Source organism: Diplotaxodon limnothrissa, linkage group LG22 (assembly GCF_057381915.1).
Source record: "Diplotaxodon limnothrissa isolate DT_005_m linkage group LG22, D_limnothrissa_male_GT1.1, whole genome shotgun sequence".
NCBI lineage: Eukaryota > Metazoa > Chordata > Actinopteri > Cichliformes > Cichlidae > Diplotaxodon > Diplotaxodon limnothrissa.
Window position 1 is genome coordinate 2,792,916 of NC_140616.1, and position 18,946 is coordinate 2,811,861.

The 18,946-nt window shown below is 44.2% G+C and overlaps 2 protein-coding genes across 3 annotated transcripts in view; one reads left to right on the plus strand and one right to left on the minus strand.

The window, feature by feature from the left end:
- The window catches only part of LOC146609134 (protein MTSS 1-like), a 64,981-nt gene extending 59,744 nt beyond the window's left edge, over positions 1-5,237 (plus strand). For both annotated transcript variants that reach the window (XM_085345956.1, XM_085345957.1), the window contains 4 exons: positions 841-1,077; positions 2,475-2,642; positions 2,797-2,953; positions 3,315-5,237. In XM_085345956.1, the coding sequence (XP_085202082.1) occupies positions 841-1,077; positions 2,475-2,642; positions 2,797-2,953; positions 3,315-3,967 (1,215 nt within the window). In that variant the 3' untranslated portion in view covers positions 3,968-5,237. The remainder of the gene's footprint in view (positions 1-840; positions 1,078-2,474; positions 2,643-2,796; positions 2,954-3,314) is intronic.
- Positions 5,238-9,914: 4,677 nt separating this feature from the next.
- Positions 9,915-18,946, minus strand: part of tmem65 (transmembrane protein 65) — a 39,207-nt gene continuing 30,175 nt past the window's right edge. Inside the window, exons 5-7 of the mRNA XM_085345977.1 lie at positions 15,508-15,550; positions 14,308-14,413; positions 9,915-13,854 (exon numbers count right to left, since the gene is read on the minus strand). Of these exons, the coding sequence (XP_085202103.1) occupies positions 13,744-13,854; positions 14,308-14,413; positions 15,508-15,550 (260 nt within the window). The 3' untranslated portion in view covers positions 9,915-13,743. The remainder of the gene's footprint in view (positions 13,855-14,307; positions 14,414-15,507; positions 15,551-18,946) is intronic.

Below are 18,946 nucleotides of genomic sequence, written 5' to 3' on the forward strand. Positions count from 1 at the left end.
GGTCAGAGTGTGTCAGGGTGAAGAGGTCAGGTTACCTGGTCATTTTACCAGGTAACTGTTCAGAATATATGAGATATTTATATGATGAGGCTCTCAGGCAAACAGTTATTCTAAACTTTTTAAAATCAATATTGAGTCGACATGTTTGATTTACTCGTGAATGCACAGTTGGGACTGAGTGACTTTGATGCACATCTCAGCTACGTCACTAAAACAGGAAACGTGCAGTGAAACCTAATGAACATCACCATATGGTCCCCAGTGATGGTTCATAATTTAGTTGGTTATCAGAACTTATGCAGGGCTCTCCTCCTCCTCCGGCGGGGCTTCACATGGATAAATTGCCAAAACAAAAAACACAACAAAGATCGACTTTCATTATATTTGCTGAGATGTTATTGGCTTAAGTAAAAGTATCTTTAGCGTAGAATAAAATTACTCTGTTGCAATTAAAGATGCATAAATGTGAAATACAAATGTGTAGGGAGTATTTGGGTGGCATTAGTTGAAGCGAATTTTTGTAAGACTACAAATTCTTTTCATAATTGTTTTGCAAAATCTCAGAAACTGGGAAAGGCCAGTGAAATAAAATACTGATTAAAAAGTGAAAAAATCATCTGCTTCAAAGAAACTCCAGATGAAATCGTCAGTGCTATAAATCAGGATGTTTGATGTTTGGATGTGTATGAATGCTGGGACCTCACTGCCGCCCAAACATTAGCTTTTTCTGCCCCATGAAGCACCTGTTTTTGCGCTCATGTCTCGTGTTTTCACTCCTCGGTCGTGAGCGTCATCTTTAATTTTTGAATTGTTTCTGCTTCTTCATTCATTCACATTCAGTTGACAAATGGTTTTGACCATCACGGAGCCCAGGACCCCCACCTCCACCCTTCATACTTCTCCTACTCCTCTCCCACCACCACTACCACCACCTCTCCCATCTCCTCGCCCTCCTGTTCGTCCGTTTCACCCACGTGGCCGTGGTCTCGCTCAGGCTGCGGCCAATCAGGAGAGTTCCTGCCTCTCAGCCCCTCGGGGCTTGGAGTGATCCCATCATCCAGAGTCCCGTCCTGGAAGGTTTGATCCTCATTCTCCCTGATGTCCTCCTCTTTTCTTTGAGTTGATCTGTGTGTTATTTTCTCTTCTTTCTTGATGTCAGTTCATTCTCTCAAAAGTTTCTCATTTTCCAGTCAATTCAATTTAGGATCAATTTCACCTGATATTTTTGTTAATTTTATTCCTGCTTATCTTTAAGATTAAAAATTGAAACGTAAACTTTAAAACAACATTGATTATCACTATACAGAGAGCCTTGCTTACCTGTGCTGGTGACAGGTGTGAGTTTTCAGGTTGTCCATTTTTCAGGTACTTTTTTACAAAACTCCTCTCACCACCAGGTGGCAGCATTTTACCTAAAAGCCTTAGCCTAGCTGTTCAGCCGAGAACTACAACTTCTACTTTCAAATGTACATAACTTCTAATCCAGTGTTTCATAGCCTGTAGCCTTGTTGTGATAATGCAAGCTCGAATAATTCTGAGATTTTTCATGTTGTGTTTGGGGCAAATCGGATTCTTCATTCATAAAGCTGAGAATGCAGCCCGGTCCTGCAACACCCACCGGACAGAGACGCCTTTAACATGATGCCATAGCTGTTTCCTCACATTCTGTCGACGGGTTCATTCAGATGTCAAATTGAATTGTTGCCCACATGCTAAATGCATTTAAAGTCTTCTGTACATATGTACGAATCAACCACAACATTAAACATCTGACTAATTTTGTGTAGGTCCCTGTTATGCTGTTAAAACAACTCTGACCTATAAGGACCACAGCGAGTGTTCTGTGGGGTGACTGGCTCTGGGATGGTGACAGTCTGGTCCTTTCGGCCCGCTGGGCTGTGGGACAGGGTGTCTGCTCTGGTGTTCTGATTGGATTTGGGATATAAGGACTTTTCCTCAATGACTTGTTCTTGTGGCGTATCCTCTCCTGATGGGGGAGGCAGCTGCCGTTGGGGAGTGTCATTGGAGGTTTTTGTTTAGGTGGGCGGTATGCGATAAAGTCCAATCCTTATGGACACCAGGACGCAAGTAAACGATCAGCGTCGATTCATTTCACCTGTGTGTGGTTTTAATGTTGTGGCTGAGTTGTAAACTCCAACTTCACTGGGAGGTGGAGGCATCCAACTGCAAGGCTGTGGTTTACATTTTTACAGTTTATATAATAGCTTCTACTTTTAAAGGCGTGTTTTGAGGTGCGGCCTATAAAATGGTTTGGTTTGCTTGCATAGACCTCTGGTGTTCTTGCAACAGTTTCCAAATGTTTGCTCACAGCAGCAAACATGAGCATTTTTGTCATTTCTATAAAAGAAACATCCCTCTGTTCATGCTTCTATTTGGACGTTTGACTAATGGACAAAATTAACAACAATATTAAAAAACTATTTTACTGTTATTGATGATATCTTCCTGTGTAGGATTGGGCCAAACCAGGCCCGTACGATCAGCCCATGGTTAATACCCTGAAGAGGAGCAAGGACAGGAGAGAGACTACAGATCCCAGCAGCCACCAGGGTGCTGATGTCACCACACCAGGAGAGGAGCCAAACAGGGGCAAAGGAAACAACACTTCATCATCCCCCAAGGTCGGACACAATGACCAGCAAAATGCCAAACAAGTCCTTGAATAGAAAGTCACATGACTAACTGGGAGCATTCTGATTGGACAGACGAATCCCAATAATCCACATATTCCCCTGTGTGTGTGTGTGTGTGTGTGTGTGTGTGTGTCTCTGACAGGTGGACAGGGAGACCCGTGAGGAGCTGGCCAGAGCTCTGGCCCGCGGCCTCCAGCTGGACATCCACGGCTCCAGCAGAGATTCCCTGCAAGGCTCCAGCGGCTACAGCAGCCAGACCAACACACCCTGCTGCTCAGAGGACACCATCTCCTCACAGGGTAAACGTACTTAACTTACTCCCACCAGATTAATTAAATACAAACTACTTCACAGTTTAACTCCAGCAAAGGATGCGTTGCTGCTAAGCTCAGCACTAACTTTATTCAAATGTTCACTGGACCCAGAAACAAGCCTGAATTGAATCACTGAAAAACAAACTTCCGTTGTGTCTCTTCTGAACGTCTCAAATCTCGCTCTGATCTAAACTCTAAACAGAAAAAATCTAATTAAAGTTAACGTGAATTAAAAAGACTTTAATTATATAATATCTGGGGAATGCTTGAGATCATCAGCTGACTCTGCTCTATTCAAACAAATTCTGTTATCGTGCTAAATTCTCCCCCCTCCTGGTCTCTGTAGTATCGGACTGTGACTACTACTCTGTGGGAGCAGATCAGGAGGTGGAGCAGCAGTCCTCAGACTTTGATAAATCCTCCACCATCCCGAGGAACAGCGACATCACCCAGTCCTACCGCCGCATGTTTCAGTCTAAACGCCCTGCTTCCACTGCTGGCCTGCCTTCCAACCCCTCTGCTGTAATCACCCCGGGGGTTGCTACTATCAGACGGACACCGTCCTCCAAACCCAACTTGCGACGACCATCCGGGGGCCTCAACCTGGGCCCCATCCCCATCAAGCCCCCCATGATCCCAGTTAAGACTCCCACTGTGCCTGAACACCCTGGATTCCCCAGCAAAGCAGCGTCAGAAGACGGCAACACCCCGCGGACCCCGCTAAGCCCGGCCACCACTCCTCTGTCACCAGGCAGCAACGGGTCATTGTCACCAAAGTCTGTCCCTTGGGAGATCCAGCACATGGGCAAGGGATCGGATCCTCCAACCCCACCTCCACAGCCCAGCGGTCGGTCATCAGAGTGGGAGCGTCGACCCCTCCCAGAGCTCTTGGAGGAAACAGAATACGCTGAGGTGGAGGACTTTCTGGTGGCCATCCGACGAGGCGTCAAGCTCAAGAAGACGACAACCAACGACCGATCAGCACCAATGATTCACTGAGACTGCAAAGGTTGGTTTGACATGAGCCATTTTGTGTCCCTGGCTGAAAATACTGTTGGAAGGGACACAAAATGGTTAATGCTAAGTAAAAGCAAATCACTATGACATCAAATGGATGCCAGTAACAGGAGGAAGTTGCCCAGAGACTCTGATTGAGGATCATTTTAGAAATCTTGTCTTTTAGCAGTGATTACAAAAAAATGTGCATTTTCACAGTTTGGCCAAAGAGTAATAATATTTGCATTTAAATCAAACAAAGACCGAGTCCATTGTCAGCTGGGATCACCTCCAGCCTCACCTGCACAGGTGCACAAGGAGAAATTTTAAGTAAACTTTCCACAAAGTGTTGACTGGACTTGTTAAGCACATCTCCCTTTAAAATCAGTTCTAGTTCCTGCGCGAGGCCGAGCCAGGAACTCTGATCCGAGATCGTTTCCTCAGGGCAACTTCGATAACAGAGCGAGGGAGACGGGATCATCCTGACGACCGAGAGACGCCTGGACAAGGTCGACCTTTTAGCAGGAAAAAAGAGGCTTAAATGAAATGAAATCCTAATGTTGGGGAGAAGTGAAGGTAGAAGAAGAGAACACTTCTCAGACAGACGACGCTGAGCTGGGAGGAGTGATGGAATATTTTCGAAAGATCAAATCATTATTTGTATGTACATATTTCTATTTTGATGTGTTTGTATGTTTTACACCCTCGTAGTCTCCCATTTCCACTAAAGGTGCCAAAAGCCTGTGTGCTGAATACAACTTACATATTTAATGCTGGATTTTCTTTATGTACAAACATGAGTATGGTGTTTGACAGAGAGTTGTACTTGGACACCACCTGAAAGAGGATTTGTATATGTAGGGCAGCGTATTGAAGAGTGGCATGTAACCATTCGCAACTAAGGATTTTCTGTTGTTACAGTAGACTGACCTGCATGTATTCAGTTTGCCTCAGTATAAATGATCCTTTTGCCTCTTAAACCGAATAAGAAAACCCCGGCAGCAGGAGAGGATCAGGAACTCTGGATGGAACAACTCGAGGTTAAGGCTGCTGTCCAAACAACGTCCCGGCTCTGAATTTCTAAGCTGAAAACAATACTGCAAGGTGCCGTTGGAGGTTCATTTCCTCTCACTGCGATTCTGTGCTTGTCAAAAGCACTTTGTGAAATTTGAGCAATTTAAAAATGCACAAAAATACAGAAACACCATTAGCAACGCAGCATGGCCACAGCGTGCGTCAGCCAACACTCCAAGTCCATAGCAGTGCAGTAACAGAGGCTACCACAGTTTCCTCCTGTGCTACTGCGTATCTGTAGTAAATACAATCATGTGGATTTGTGTATTGGTCTGGTGTAATAGAAGTGTGCTGATTTAGGAGGCACAGATTTAAACAGTTGTGGATGTTATTTTAGTGAAGTTACTGCTCGGTCAGTGCTTAAATTATTGGCCTGTGACCTGATGTTTAATGCTTAATATCTAAAACGCAGAAAATCTGGTCTATGTTGTATAACTCAGTCGTAGTTAGCACTTTTTACTAAATACTGAAATGTGCAGTGTGCACATATTAAATTGTGTGTAAGCCAGAAATGTGTACAAGTCTAAGGATAGCCGACTTCCCAAAAATGCCAAATGACTGCCCTGAAAGAGCAAGACGGTTGAACACAGTCACTTTGGAAGGCTGAACGTGGTCGGTCGACCCCCCCAGTATTCTGCCTACAAGTATAAACGGTGTCATGTATAAAAATCTCTAAAGAGAGGAGATGCACAACACGCTGGTTTGGAGTTTAGCTTGTTTTTAGTCCCAAACTGTTACTTACTAGCCTAAAAACACCAACTGTTCAGTGTGTGGAGGTGTTTCAGGTGGTGCGGGACACGCTGTGGTAACCATGTTGGAGGTCCAACACTTTATACAGCTATGAAGTCAAATCCTTCACACGCTGATCCACAGAGTGCCGTTCACGTCTTATTCATCTTGGTCCTGAAATTGTTTCCAGTTCAGAGACTGCTCGAAAAAAAATGAACAAAAGTAAAGTCAAATTATTATTAACGCCCACTTCTATTTGAGCTTTGATATATCATCACTTAGAAAAGTGATTCTACGAGTAGTCCTGTCGTGCCTCATCGTATTTTACAAAAATTAAGATCTGATGCTAGTGCACGACTGCACGAGCTCATCCCATCAAATTTAGAGATGCCATTAAAAATAACCAACAGCTGTCAATGATTGGTGAGAACAAAGCTCTAATTGATGTTTTTAAAAACACTGAGCCTCAGCTGCCTGTGGACCTCCACAGTGACACCACACGAGGCCGACGTGACCCACCAGGAGATCCTCTTAGCTGCACACAATCAGACCCTGCTGCATACTAATATGAATATAAGTCCAGTACGTATGTATACTTTAACTGTACTAGCTTGTTAATACATGTCAGATTTTAGCTGTCAGCAAGCTGAAATACACTAAAACTCCCATTTCTACCAAATAGCACTGCTAATATGTAGTCACCACATAATTATTACGTGCTTTAAGCATTTATTAATTTAAATATTCCCATCTTTTTCGTTTGACCTGTTGAGCATATAAAACCTATTAACGAGACTATATTTAATATGCATGTCGTCTTTCGTTTGCTTTGTTTAGCTGAGCATAATGATTTATTAGCCTGCTTCTCTCCTCTGTTGATCCAACTCTTCTGGACCAGGATGCAGTTTAGATTCCTGCAGGATGCAGAAACGTTTCCTGCTGTGTGTGACGGTTGTTTGACGCCCTGTACGACGACCGAAGCCGGCTTCGTTTTTAAAAAAAAATCCAGGCTCATTCTCCTGTGCAGGTTTACAAATCCAGTCGTGTGTGGCTGACGCGATAACAAGCGTATGAAGCTGAGTGTTTGAAGACTCTGTAGATGTTTGTCATCGATGATCCGAGTGAGGCCGACACACACTGAGGATCAGAGGAGCGTTAGAATTCCCGTCAAAGCTGGAAAATGATTCGTTTAAATGCGTCACACATTCAGAGCGCACCGGGTTAGAAAAACCAAGTTAGATGAAAAGCCAGCGACCCGGTCCTCAGTGTGTTGAGACGCCACTCTTGTCCCCGAGCTGTAAACACAGCAGCTGTCAGTGTGTCCGTTTAACCCTTTAAACTTCAGCCTTTCATTTTCAGATGAGTTGCCTAATGTCTTACCGTATACGCTTAAAGAAGCTCTGGGTTTGATTTCTTTGTATGATACTCCTCCTTCAGGTGCTCTCCTATAACTATGAGGTTTCCCTCGTGCATTTCCTCAACAGATTTTGATGCAGCCACTTTATTTTATGGAAAGTATCAGAATTAGAATTTTGGCCCTTAGATTAATTATCACCATAGTCTCGGGTGCACGTTTTACAAAAAATACATTTTTAGTCAGTTATCATTTATTGCACAACAACAAAAAGCCTATTTAAAAATATTTCAAATATCTTTCTTGTAAGTTTGAAGTATTATGATTTATTCTGTCAGATGTACACGTACTGTGGTGGATTCTCATTGTAAACGTGGCCACAGATTCAGATATGAAGTCAGTGTTTGTTCATGTCGGCTTTTTATGCTCTCAGATCTTTCAGGCACTGAGAGAGACCCCTCGGCACGTTTAAGCCCCACCCACCTGCCGTTGAGCCTTCTGTTTGCCGGACCCATCCAATCAGCAGAAAGCTGGCTTAAAGGTATCTTAAAGAGGGAGGAGCCAGAGTGAAAAATGCATTTTATAAATCACAGATTGAGGCCTAAACTTTGGGACAGCAGTCCTTTACTTCCCCAGTTTGCTCTTACGATGGTAAATAAAAGGCGGATTTTAAGGCAAACTGCAGCTCTTATTAAAAAGACTTTAAATTAGACTTACAAAAACAACCGCGTACAGTGTGTCAGGTAAAAAGTCTGCTCCAGTTCTGATTTATAAAAGTTATTATCCGCTACGCCTTCGTAGTGAAATGTCAAAAACTAAATCCGTTAAAAATTCAGCAACGAGGTTGAGATCAACAGCTTCGCTAACATCACTCACTCACTATAATAATCACTTTAAGCCGATGTACAAGTGAGGTTTCATTTTTATTGATTTTAATAAAAGTAACTGCACATGAATGTAACTTTTTACTGACAAATTTCCCACTAGCCTTGAACTCAGCATGGCTCCTGTAAGAACAGCAGCTTTTCTCCATCTCATTTCAGCTGTTTTTTAAAACCGTGAGGAAACAAACAGGTTTTATTAAAATCCTAAATCTGCAGCAGCTACAGACCTTTCCAGCGCTGTGACGAACTCACTCCTGCCTGTGGTGCTAGAAGTAAAAAACCTTTATTTAATTTTTTTTACTACTTTTGTAATTCTGTAAATTCTGCTTCATGTTCCTGAATATTAATCATCTTTTTCTATGTAAACCGGTTTTTTGTTGGATCTTGGCTGTAAAATAAAATCGTACGTTCGATGTGCACCTGATGACGAGGGAAACCTGCGCTTTGCTTTTATCGTTTTTTGTTTCTATTTAACTTCATGAGGCTAAAGTAGGAAACCTTTAGTTTGACTGTGAGCTTGGGCTTAAGATAAACGATTGGTTATCTTTGGTCCTACTTTTTCATGCAAGACGTTTTGATTGTCCCTTAATAAACTTATCAAGTACTGACAAATAATTGAGTCTATTTATTCATTCGAGGTTGTTGATGCTCCAAATCACGATTTTCATCGTTTATTTTGTAAATGAATCAGCATCCGATATTACGAAAATCAGGTTTCTTATTCTGATAAAATGATTTAACCAGAGGAAGCAGGAGGACGAGGACGCGCTGGGAAACGTCTAATATGAATTAAAGACGTGCAGGCTTCCGTCTACGAGTCGATCGACAGATTTTATTTGTTCTGGTGAGATTTAAATCAAGTTCTTTGAAATATAAGGAAGTTATTTTAGGGTTTTACTCTTTTGTTCTTATAAATAAAGACATAAAATGACAACATTTCACCATTATGATTATTTAAAGATATGTTTACAAAGTAAATCTCCAAAAAGTTGATTCTGTTCATCTGGACGCAGAAACGTTTCGTCATCATCCAACTGCCTCCTTCAGTCTCAGCTGACTGCAGGTTTTCTTATAAACAGCACATTTGCATAATGACTGAAACCAGCCCAGTGAGGGAACAATGGGCCGGGAGGTCAGTTCCTCAGTTCCTTCTCATGACCATTGATCAACAACCACTGATCAATGGCCATGAGAACCATTCACAGAGAGCTGGGGAATGGCTGCAATCACTGCACAGTTTACAAAGTGAGTTTTGGGTTCAGGTGAGAGTTTACAAGATTTTCTTAGGATTAAACCAGAAATGTTTTAAAGGAATAAAACAAATATACACTCAAAGTGCTTCACACTACATATTTAACCATAGATTCAAGCAAATGCTTCGGTCTGTACACTTTACCTGCATCTCTCCTCTGGGTGAACATGCAAACTCCAGGCGGGGTTTGAACCAGGAACCTGCTCATGAGAAACCTGCAGTCCAGAGCGCGGAAGAATAAGGATAAACCAAGATGGTAATCAGTGATGTGATGAGTCTTTATCCAGCGAGTGTGCAGAGATCCTCAGTCATACTCATGTCTGCTTCAAAACACCAAGCTGAGTGTTCGACCTCAGCAGACCTCATGACCAGTCAGTGATGTCGCTCGGCAGGTTTTGAGACATGCATACAAATGACGCGATTGGACTAGAGCGATGCTGTAACGACCCCACGCACATTAGGTGGTCCTCGATTGTAATGGGGAGCGAAACGCAGTCGAGCTGTGTAAGCAGGTACGAGTGGGAAAAGGGCTAAAAGTGACCTCACAGTGGCTACATCCATCTTTGCTTTACAGTCTGAGCTCATGATTCAAATGAACGTGCTGTTTTCAGGACCTTTAAACACTGAACGTGAGCTCAGTCCTGCTCGCAGCAGCGTGCTCAGCCTGGAGTCCCCAATGAATGAATGAACGAGAGGTCAGTGAAGCATCACCTGCAGAGCCACAAGCAAACACTCGTATTCATTTACTTTTGTTTTAATTGCACATAATGTTGCAAAATACATCCACACATCATCCTTCAACAGTCCAGGTTGTTCGGTACATACTGTACATGCATCAGTGCGCAGCGGCTGTTCCAGACTGTCCACCAGATGGCAGCACAGCACGGCATTCCTTTACCCGACAGCCTTACATGACAAACTTCTTGTTTATAGGCTTCAAAGGATGACTTCACACAATTAAATGAAGGAAAATATCATCTTAAAAAAGCAAAACAAACAAAAAGTTTGATTAAAATCTTTTCCTCGTGTAAAATAAACACAAACATGAGATGACAGAAAAGCAAACGAGTTCTGAAGCATCCTCAGTTTTACCAGGTTCACACAGACTCAGACTTAACTAATCTGTCCTAATGAGACGGGCAGACAAAGAGCTCACTTCCCTCGAGGCTTTTACAGTTAATCCAACGACAAACTTGAATGTCTCCTGCAGTCGAGTCCAAACCCTCATTAAAACACCGTGCAAACATTTCTGTCTGAGCTCACAGCTCTTAATTCCTTTAATTCAGAGGATGCGTTGGGATTCGTGCTTAAAGCGTCTCCGTCCCTCTGAAGACAAACATTTCATAATCTGCTAGAAAAACAGCAGGACTCAAAACCACACATCACAGTTTTTATCAGGAAACTTGTGATGGCGGGAGGACGTCTGAAGAATGTAAGGCTGATAAAAACAAGATAATGATGCTGTGATGATCGACCTGGATCAACCTTCATCTCGCAACTGCTGAACCACACCGCAGCCAACGTTCTCTAATTATCCATCAGTTTGCTTTGGATTGCACAAAACATATTGAACAAAAACTGCACATTATTGCACTGATCAGACATCAAAGCCCAGCAGAGAACAGAGGGGTGGAGCCTATCCCAGCTGTCACAGGGTGACAGGTCGAGCACCTCGTAGGGAAAGATGTCTGATGTAGAATGAGCTGATAGAAGACTGCAGGAGGAAGAGAAGTCCTTCTAAACATCTAACAGCCTGAAAATACTCACTGTGTGTTTTAAGCAGCTGGCAAAGACATTTTCACCTATTAGAAACAAAAACAATCTGATTTTTGCCTCTAAAATGTGAGAATCTGAATTATCCAAGTAAGTCTCAGCAGCTCCTGGAATAATAAGATGATTTCTGACAGTTTGTTAAATCTAAAAATGATGAAGCTGCTGATCAATAAGAAAAGAGTCACTGTGGAAGCCCAAATCAAGCAGCAAACAAAACACTGAGACAGGAAGCTGGGGGCGCGGGCGTCTGAGGATGAAGAGGAGGAAACGCCTGACGTGGGTTCAGCGTCGTTATAAGAAGCACCTTAGAGGTCTGTCGACAGCTGGAGTGTTTAATGGTGACAAAGTCTGAGCCACTTCTCTGACTTTGAATCGCACCTTCTCAGGCACCATCTGCAGCTTCAAGTCATCAAACAAAAGCTAACAAAAAGAAGGAAAACCTGGATGCGAGTGAAGCGACCGTGTGAGAGAACGAAGGAAAAGATGGTGGAGAAAGTAAAACAAACAGATACAGAGCGACCTTGGAAAGCTCAGAACGGAGCCCAGAGCTGAAAATAGAAACTTCAGTTTCCCGAGTGTGCGCTGCCACTGAACGCCTCCTACATCTCTAAGCACTCATAAAAACCATCTGACGAGATTACAGAGCTACACAAGTTCATGCAAACACAGAAATCATTCCTCGAGGTAGCAGATGACACGTTTTCAGATTTGCAGGATGGCGGCGACTCGACGGGGAAGTCCGCTCGCTTCCAGAGCAAGTCGTGACAAAACACTTGTTGCTTTGACCCATGAATAAATAGTGGTTTTGGAGATGAAGTCTGTAAATGTATAAAGTGTCTGCTGAAGAGAAAATTTTAAAATTTGTGCTTTTTTCTTTTTTTTGTTCCTCCAATTAATCAGAGATCAAAACGAAACGTGAGCTAGTGTCTGAAACAGTCGCGTCCGTGTTTCTGCTGTCGGGATGGGAAACACTCGTCGCTGCTACAGCGCCGATGTCTGGGAAGAATAAACCACACCGGCGGTGCTGAGACTGCAGAGGGTTTCCCATCCTCCGAGCTGCCCGGGCGGATTTACACGAGCCGTCTGTGGGAGGGAAATCAAAGTTTTGTTCCACCAGAGAAGCATCGATTCTTCCCATCAGCCCCTGGGACCGAGTCGCAGAGAGGAAAGCCGAACATGTGAATTTCTGGGAACTCGACTAACATACTGATACGGGGGGAAAAAAACTACTGGATTAAATGCCAAGCAGCGAAATCAGCACCAAGGTTACGCGTATGTTCGTTTTGCACAGGCCTCTCTCTCCAGGGTCTCCGCCAGCACCGCATCTCCCTTTTTATCAGGTTAAAATTAGGACACATCACAGCGTGAGACTCCAGGATCCCTTTTTTATGCTAAGCAACCTCTGACTGCTGAAACTGTGAAAGGAAATGTGGCGTCAAAACACCGCGTGCAGCAAAACCATTGAAACTGCTCCAGCAGCTTTACTTCGTATCCCTTTGTGAATTTCCACTTGTTCCCAGCTTCCGTGTGGTCTCCTCGCAGATTTGGGCGCTTTAGCTTCACACTGCACGGAGAGCTGAGCTGGTGATGTGACAGCGGGAACAGAGTCCAGGAGTGAATCCATTATTGTGGACGTTTGTGGTGCTGGAATAGTTGGAAAACATGCGGTTGGAGCACAAAGCGACAAACCTTCGATAAGCCATGAAACTGAATGTTTAAAACGTTTTGATTAACGGTGCAAATTCACGCACTGCACCGATCGGCTACCTGCTGCCCACCTGCAGTGACCTAGATCAGCTAAACAAGTTTTTACTACAAACACTGATAAAGTCATGCTGGCAACGAGCAGTGCACTGAGATCTGCAGCCTCACCTGGTCAGGTATGACCAACCGCTAACATCAGCAAGAGATTTTTGGATATTCATAAACTGATATGTGGGATTAAAGCGGAATAGCTGCTAAATTAAACCCAGTTTTCTATTTGTGCTGCTCAACAGAGGCGGAGCAGATTCTCATTTCAGATGATGTGTCACAAAGACGTGCTTTTACAGTCTGAGCCACATCCACACTGGGGCTGCAACAACATCAGATTTTTCACATTATCGTGATTTTAAATCAGCCTGAATTATCAATAAGGATCTTTTTGCTTTCAGTAAATCATATTTAATGCTTTCTCCTTTAGTGATGAGTCCCAATACATCCATACAGATGTGGTTCAGTGACTATTAGAACACTTTCTGCACAGGCAGAAACCCGTCACTGTGACCCATCACCTGGATTATGTCTCCTAGTTACTCCTAGCAGGCTTTCAGGGGGTCACGAGTGGACGTTATTGGCATTTATTGTGTGCTTTTCCTCTTTTTTGGCAAATAAATTACTCTGAAAATGTGCGTGCAGGGACTCTGCAGCCATAAAGATTATAACAACTATGCGGCCGTTTCCTCTCTGCTTTTGCGCCCAGAACACTGGGAATGGGACTGATATGAAGAATCGATGAGAATCGCAGCTTGAACCTCCCGCTGAACCAACAGACGCCGCTTTCTTGGAGCCGACGGTGTAAAAATAACTCTGGTCGCGGTCAGCGGCCAATTACGTTCCCTCAAACTGTACGCCGCCCGAGCAGGATGACAGAGAAACGTCCGACTGTAAATACTTTTTTTTTTCTTTTCTTAGAGCTGTGACATCAGCAGTGTTATGAAGATGTAGTGGCGTGTTAGGAGGAGCCTGATGGCGCGTCGCCGTCCTCCTTCTCGTCGTCGTCGCCTAGGAAAAACAGCGGGAACATCCCCAAAATACAGCCGATGGACACGCCGATGGCCTTACCCTGCAGCAGGAGGCGAAGGAGAAATCATCAGAATCTGTTATCCTCAAACAGTCGGGTGTGCAGAGGTGAAACTAGCTTCGGAAAGTCTGGGCAGCGATGCTCTTATCTCAGGATACATGGATTATTCATGAGGCGGTAGTTTTAGCTTCCCTTTCATGCTCTTACACACCTCTGACAGGATCTGTTTGATACGAATAATTTTAAACACTCATGTGGCTCCACCACAAACTTCCTGCATTTTCGCCCCTTTGAACATTATCTGTTGTGATAAGTGCAGCTGATTATAATCAACACTTTATTTAATAACCTGGAAAAGTGGAGCGCCCTGCTTGCTCTGAGATAAAGAAGCATGAACTCCTGCTTCCTCTTCCTTCCCATTATCCCTCTTTTGTCGCCACTACGAATAAGAACATGAAGAGGATTTAAAAATAAGACCCAAAGGAAAAACCTCACCATGTGAGAGCTGAGCCTGGTCTGCCACATGTCCACCTGCTTGGGCGTCAGATCTGGAACCTGCATCCCCAGTTTGGAGGCCAGAACCTCCACATAACCTGCAAGACTTCACACAGACAACAAATGTGTGTTAATCGCTGCACAGGCATTTAGTGACATCACTTCACCCAAAAATAAAACACGTGCTCGTGGTTTTCCATCCATGTCCTTCATGTGCGAGTTGCCCAGTTTTGGGGACATCAGCTGTGGAGACGTCTGCGATAATTCCTGCAGAAACTGAAATCTGCGAAACGGGCCGATGCAGATCAAGTTTGCCAGCATTCAGTGCCAACGCTTTGCATGCTTTGGATGCTGGTTTAGCAGCTTTGTCTTCTTCCAGACGTTATTCAAACCAAGTAAAAACTTCCATAACTGCTCAACCAACCAAAGGGAGCGTGCAGCCAGCTCACATCCCAGCTCAGCTGAGGCTTACAGGGGTCAGAGGTCACAGTAATAGGAATAGGAAATCCCAGACAGTTTGTTCTGTTCATGTGGCTTCAGCGTTTTCAGTGGGAGAAATGTTTCATCACTCATCCAGGTGATTCTGCCTCGACATTTGTGCTGAACTACACACTCGGGATAAGGCTAGCCTTCTTCTGCACAACTGTTAGCGCAATTAAAAAGGCCGAACAGCAAAGTTTGAGCCTCTGAAGTGAAGATCCTGTTAACATAAACACTGTATATACACACACACACACTCAACAGTTTCATTTTCAAACCCGGAAAACAGGAAGAGCTCATAACATGTGTGTATTTTTGGATGTTTTAGTGCCGGAGTAACGATTAAAACTAAACCAGATCAGATCAACAGCTAAAAATCTGTTTTTCATTCAGACTGATTAAAACTGAAACACAGAGAAGCTTCACATCTCCTGTGTGAAGACATCTGCTGACTGCACACCTTCTTCAACACAAAACCGTCCTTTCAAAGATGTCAGACTTTAGTTACAGTGTAAACCTTTTACTACAGATAAATAAGAAAATAAAAGGTATTTAACACAGAAAAATCACCAAACTACAAAAACAGAAACACAACAGGACAAACTTCACGTCATTGATTGAAATCTTTGAGCAGTTCTAACTTGCTTTAAACAGACTTCACACAGTTCGCCCAGAATAAACCGAAAAGCCTCAGAGGCCGTTTATAAAGATGCTGCTTACCCGAGCCCCGCCAGATCTGAAACCAGGTTCCCCAGAGCCGCCGCTGCAAACACAAAGAGGCACACACTTTGGTTTCTGCTGCTCTCACAAAGAACAACAGCGAGCACAGTGACAGACACAAATGCATCAGACACACAGAAAAGAAATGCTGAGGATTTGTGAAACTCAATGATTTGATTTATGCAGATCTTAATATCTAATTATGAAAATAACGGCGTCATTTGTGATTTCTGTGAACAGTATCGATCTCTTTCAGACGCTCCTAAGTCATCTTCTCATTCCCAGAACTTTAACAGACTTTAAGAAGCTTTATAGTTTCAGAAAAACCAAACTCCTCCTGAGACTCTCACAGAAACACGAGGTTTATTCAGACTGAATCAGAAATCTGATAACCATCAAGTTCCTCTGGGAGGCCAGGCGCCAAAATCTCTGAAGGAAATCTGCTCACTGCTGTGCTGACGTCCATCAAACACAACTTAAGCCTGACACATTACACACACACACACACATGCACGTACATGCACATGCACACACACACACACACACACACACACACACACACTCGCACACATACATGCACGCACATGCACACACACACATACATGCACGCACACTCACACACATACATGCACGCACACACACACACGTATGCACACTCGCACACATAAATGCACTCACATGCACACACACACATACATGCACGTGCACACGCACGCGTGCGTGCACACATACATGCATGCACTTGCACATGCACACACACGCGTGCGTGCACACATACATGCATGCACACATACATGCATGCACTCGCACATGCACACTTACATGCACGCACATGCACACATGCACACACGCACATGCACACACACACACACGCACGCACGCACACGCGCACGCACGCACACGCGCACACACACACGCACGCACACGCGCACACTTACATGCACGCACATGCACACATGCACACACGCACACATGCACACACGCACTCAAATCAAATCACTTTTATAGTCACATCACATGTGCAGGTACATTGGTACAGCACATGTGAGTGAAATTCTTGTGTGCGAGCTTCACAAGCAACAGAGTTGTGCAAAATACAAGAATGTAAACAGGCAAAATATACGAATGGCTACATCTGAGACTAATAAATATATGTACAATATATAATAGTATATGCAAAAAAAAATAAAATAAAAATAAAATAATTTCTGGATGTGTATACTAAATGTTTTTCTATGTGTGTGTGTGCATACACATATTTTACAAATTAAATAGAGTCAACAATAAATAAAATATATAAAAATATACAGAGTTGAATATGTGCAAAACAAGTGGCATTTATATACAGTGTGGAGTGCATAGTGTTGAAGTTCCAGTAGTGAAGCTGAGGTGTCTATGACGTGTTCAGCAGTCTGATGGCCTGATGGAAGAAGCTGTGTCTCAGTCTGCTGGTACGGGACCGGATGCTGCAGAACCTCCTTCCTGATGGAAGCAGTCTGAACAGTTTATGGCTGGGGTGACTGGAGTCCTTGATGATCCACTTTCCTCAGGCAGCGCTTCCTGTAGATGTCCTGGAGGGAGAGAAGCCTCCTCCAATTATCCGTTCAGAGCACCGCACTACTCGCTGGAGAGCTTTGCGGTTGTAGGCGGTGCTGTTGCCATACCAGTTGGTGATGCATCCAGTGAGGATGCTCTCAATGGCACAGTGATAGAAGGTCCTGAGGATGCGGGGGCTCATGCCGAATCTTTTCAGTCTCCTGAGAAAGAAGAGGCGCTGCTGCGCCTTCTTCACTGTTTTGTTTGTGTGTACTGACCACGTAAGATCCTCAGCCAGATGTACACCAATGAAGCGGAAGCTGCTCACTCTCTCCACAGCAGCGCCGTTGATGGTGATGGGGGTGTGTACTTCTCTGCACCTCCGGAAGTCCACTATCAACTCCTTTGTCTTTGCGACGTTGAGGGTGAGATGGTTGTCTTGACACCAGTGGGTCAGGGCGCTGACCTCCTCCCTGTAAGCCGTCTCATCACCGTTGGTGATAAGACCCACCACTGTAGTGTCGTCCACAAACTTCACAATGATGTTGGAGTTGTTAGTGGCTGTGCAGTGCACTCACACACACACACACAAGCACTCATTCACACATACATGCACGCACATGCACACATACACACGGACGCACATGCACACACACACACACACACGGACGCACACACACACACGCACGCACGCAAGCACACATACATGCACGCACATGCACACACACACACTCGCACACATACATGCACGCACGCACGCACACACACGGACGCACATGCACACACACACACACACACACACATACACGCACAAACTTCCCAATTCAGTGAAAGCTTCATCTGATCTTTTCTGGACCCAAAAGTGCATCGACAGGGAAGTGAGTCGAGGTCGCACTCGTCTTAGTCGCATCAGGAAGTGTGACAAGAAGTCAGGCTGAGACTCTGCTTCTGCTTTTCACGGCGTTAAAACACTTTGAAATTCTTTATTCAGCTCAAAAACCAGAGAAATAAGCAAAGTGTAATTTCTTATATCAAAGACGATCAGAAATGCAGGAAATGGAAAACGATGAATGGAATAAGGAGTCATGAATCATGTACATCTGAAACCATCACTCATGTGTTCCAGTGCAGTGGCGTTCTCACTGATGATGTCAGTGCTGCTGATAAAACACTGGGTCTGATTTAGCAGCAGTGCATTAACTGGACGTCTGCTGAGACTGTTTCTCCTTTTCCTATTGGCTGCTCTCTCTCCTAATGCCTAAACGCTCCTGTGAGGTCTTCCTCTCCTCCTGCCTGGCAGCTCCAGCATCAGCATCCCTCACCACTACAGATCAGTGTTACCTGCACACAGTCCACAGAGACTCCTGCCTGACCTCATCCATCAGCCTGTCCATCACTACGTTAAACCTCACCACCGTCTCTTAGTCCTCATACCTGTCCTGCACCACCCTCACATACGTCTCCGCCACTCTGACCTCCTCACGCAGTACCATCGTCACAGTGAAGCTCCTTCTCTGTACTCCTCCAGCCTCACCCTCAAACTTCACATCTCAGCATGAAGCCACACCGCTGCTCGCTGACAGCCGCCTCTCTTCAACAGCTTTTTCCCATATCTTCATCGCACGGCTCATCAACTTCATTACTTTGATCCACATGTTTGATCTGACCAACATTTCACACCGGATGCCCGGTGCTTGGAAGCAGCGCGGTGAGTACGCAGGAGATTGTTTATCTTCTGTAAACAGCCTGATGTTTCCCACACTCAGCAGACTTCTTTCTTTTTTCAATGAGTTTTGGAACAAAGTGCATTTTTGCACAATAATGAAACTCTCGATTAATGCTCGGACTTTTATCCGGACTTTTTTTGATTAAACTTTTATCATGATAAAATGTCCTAATTTCC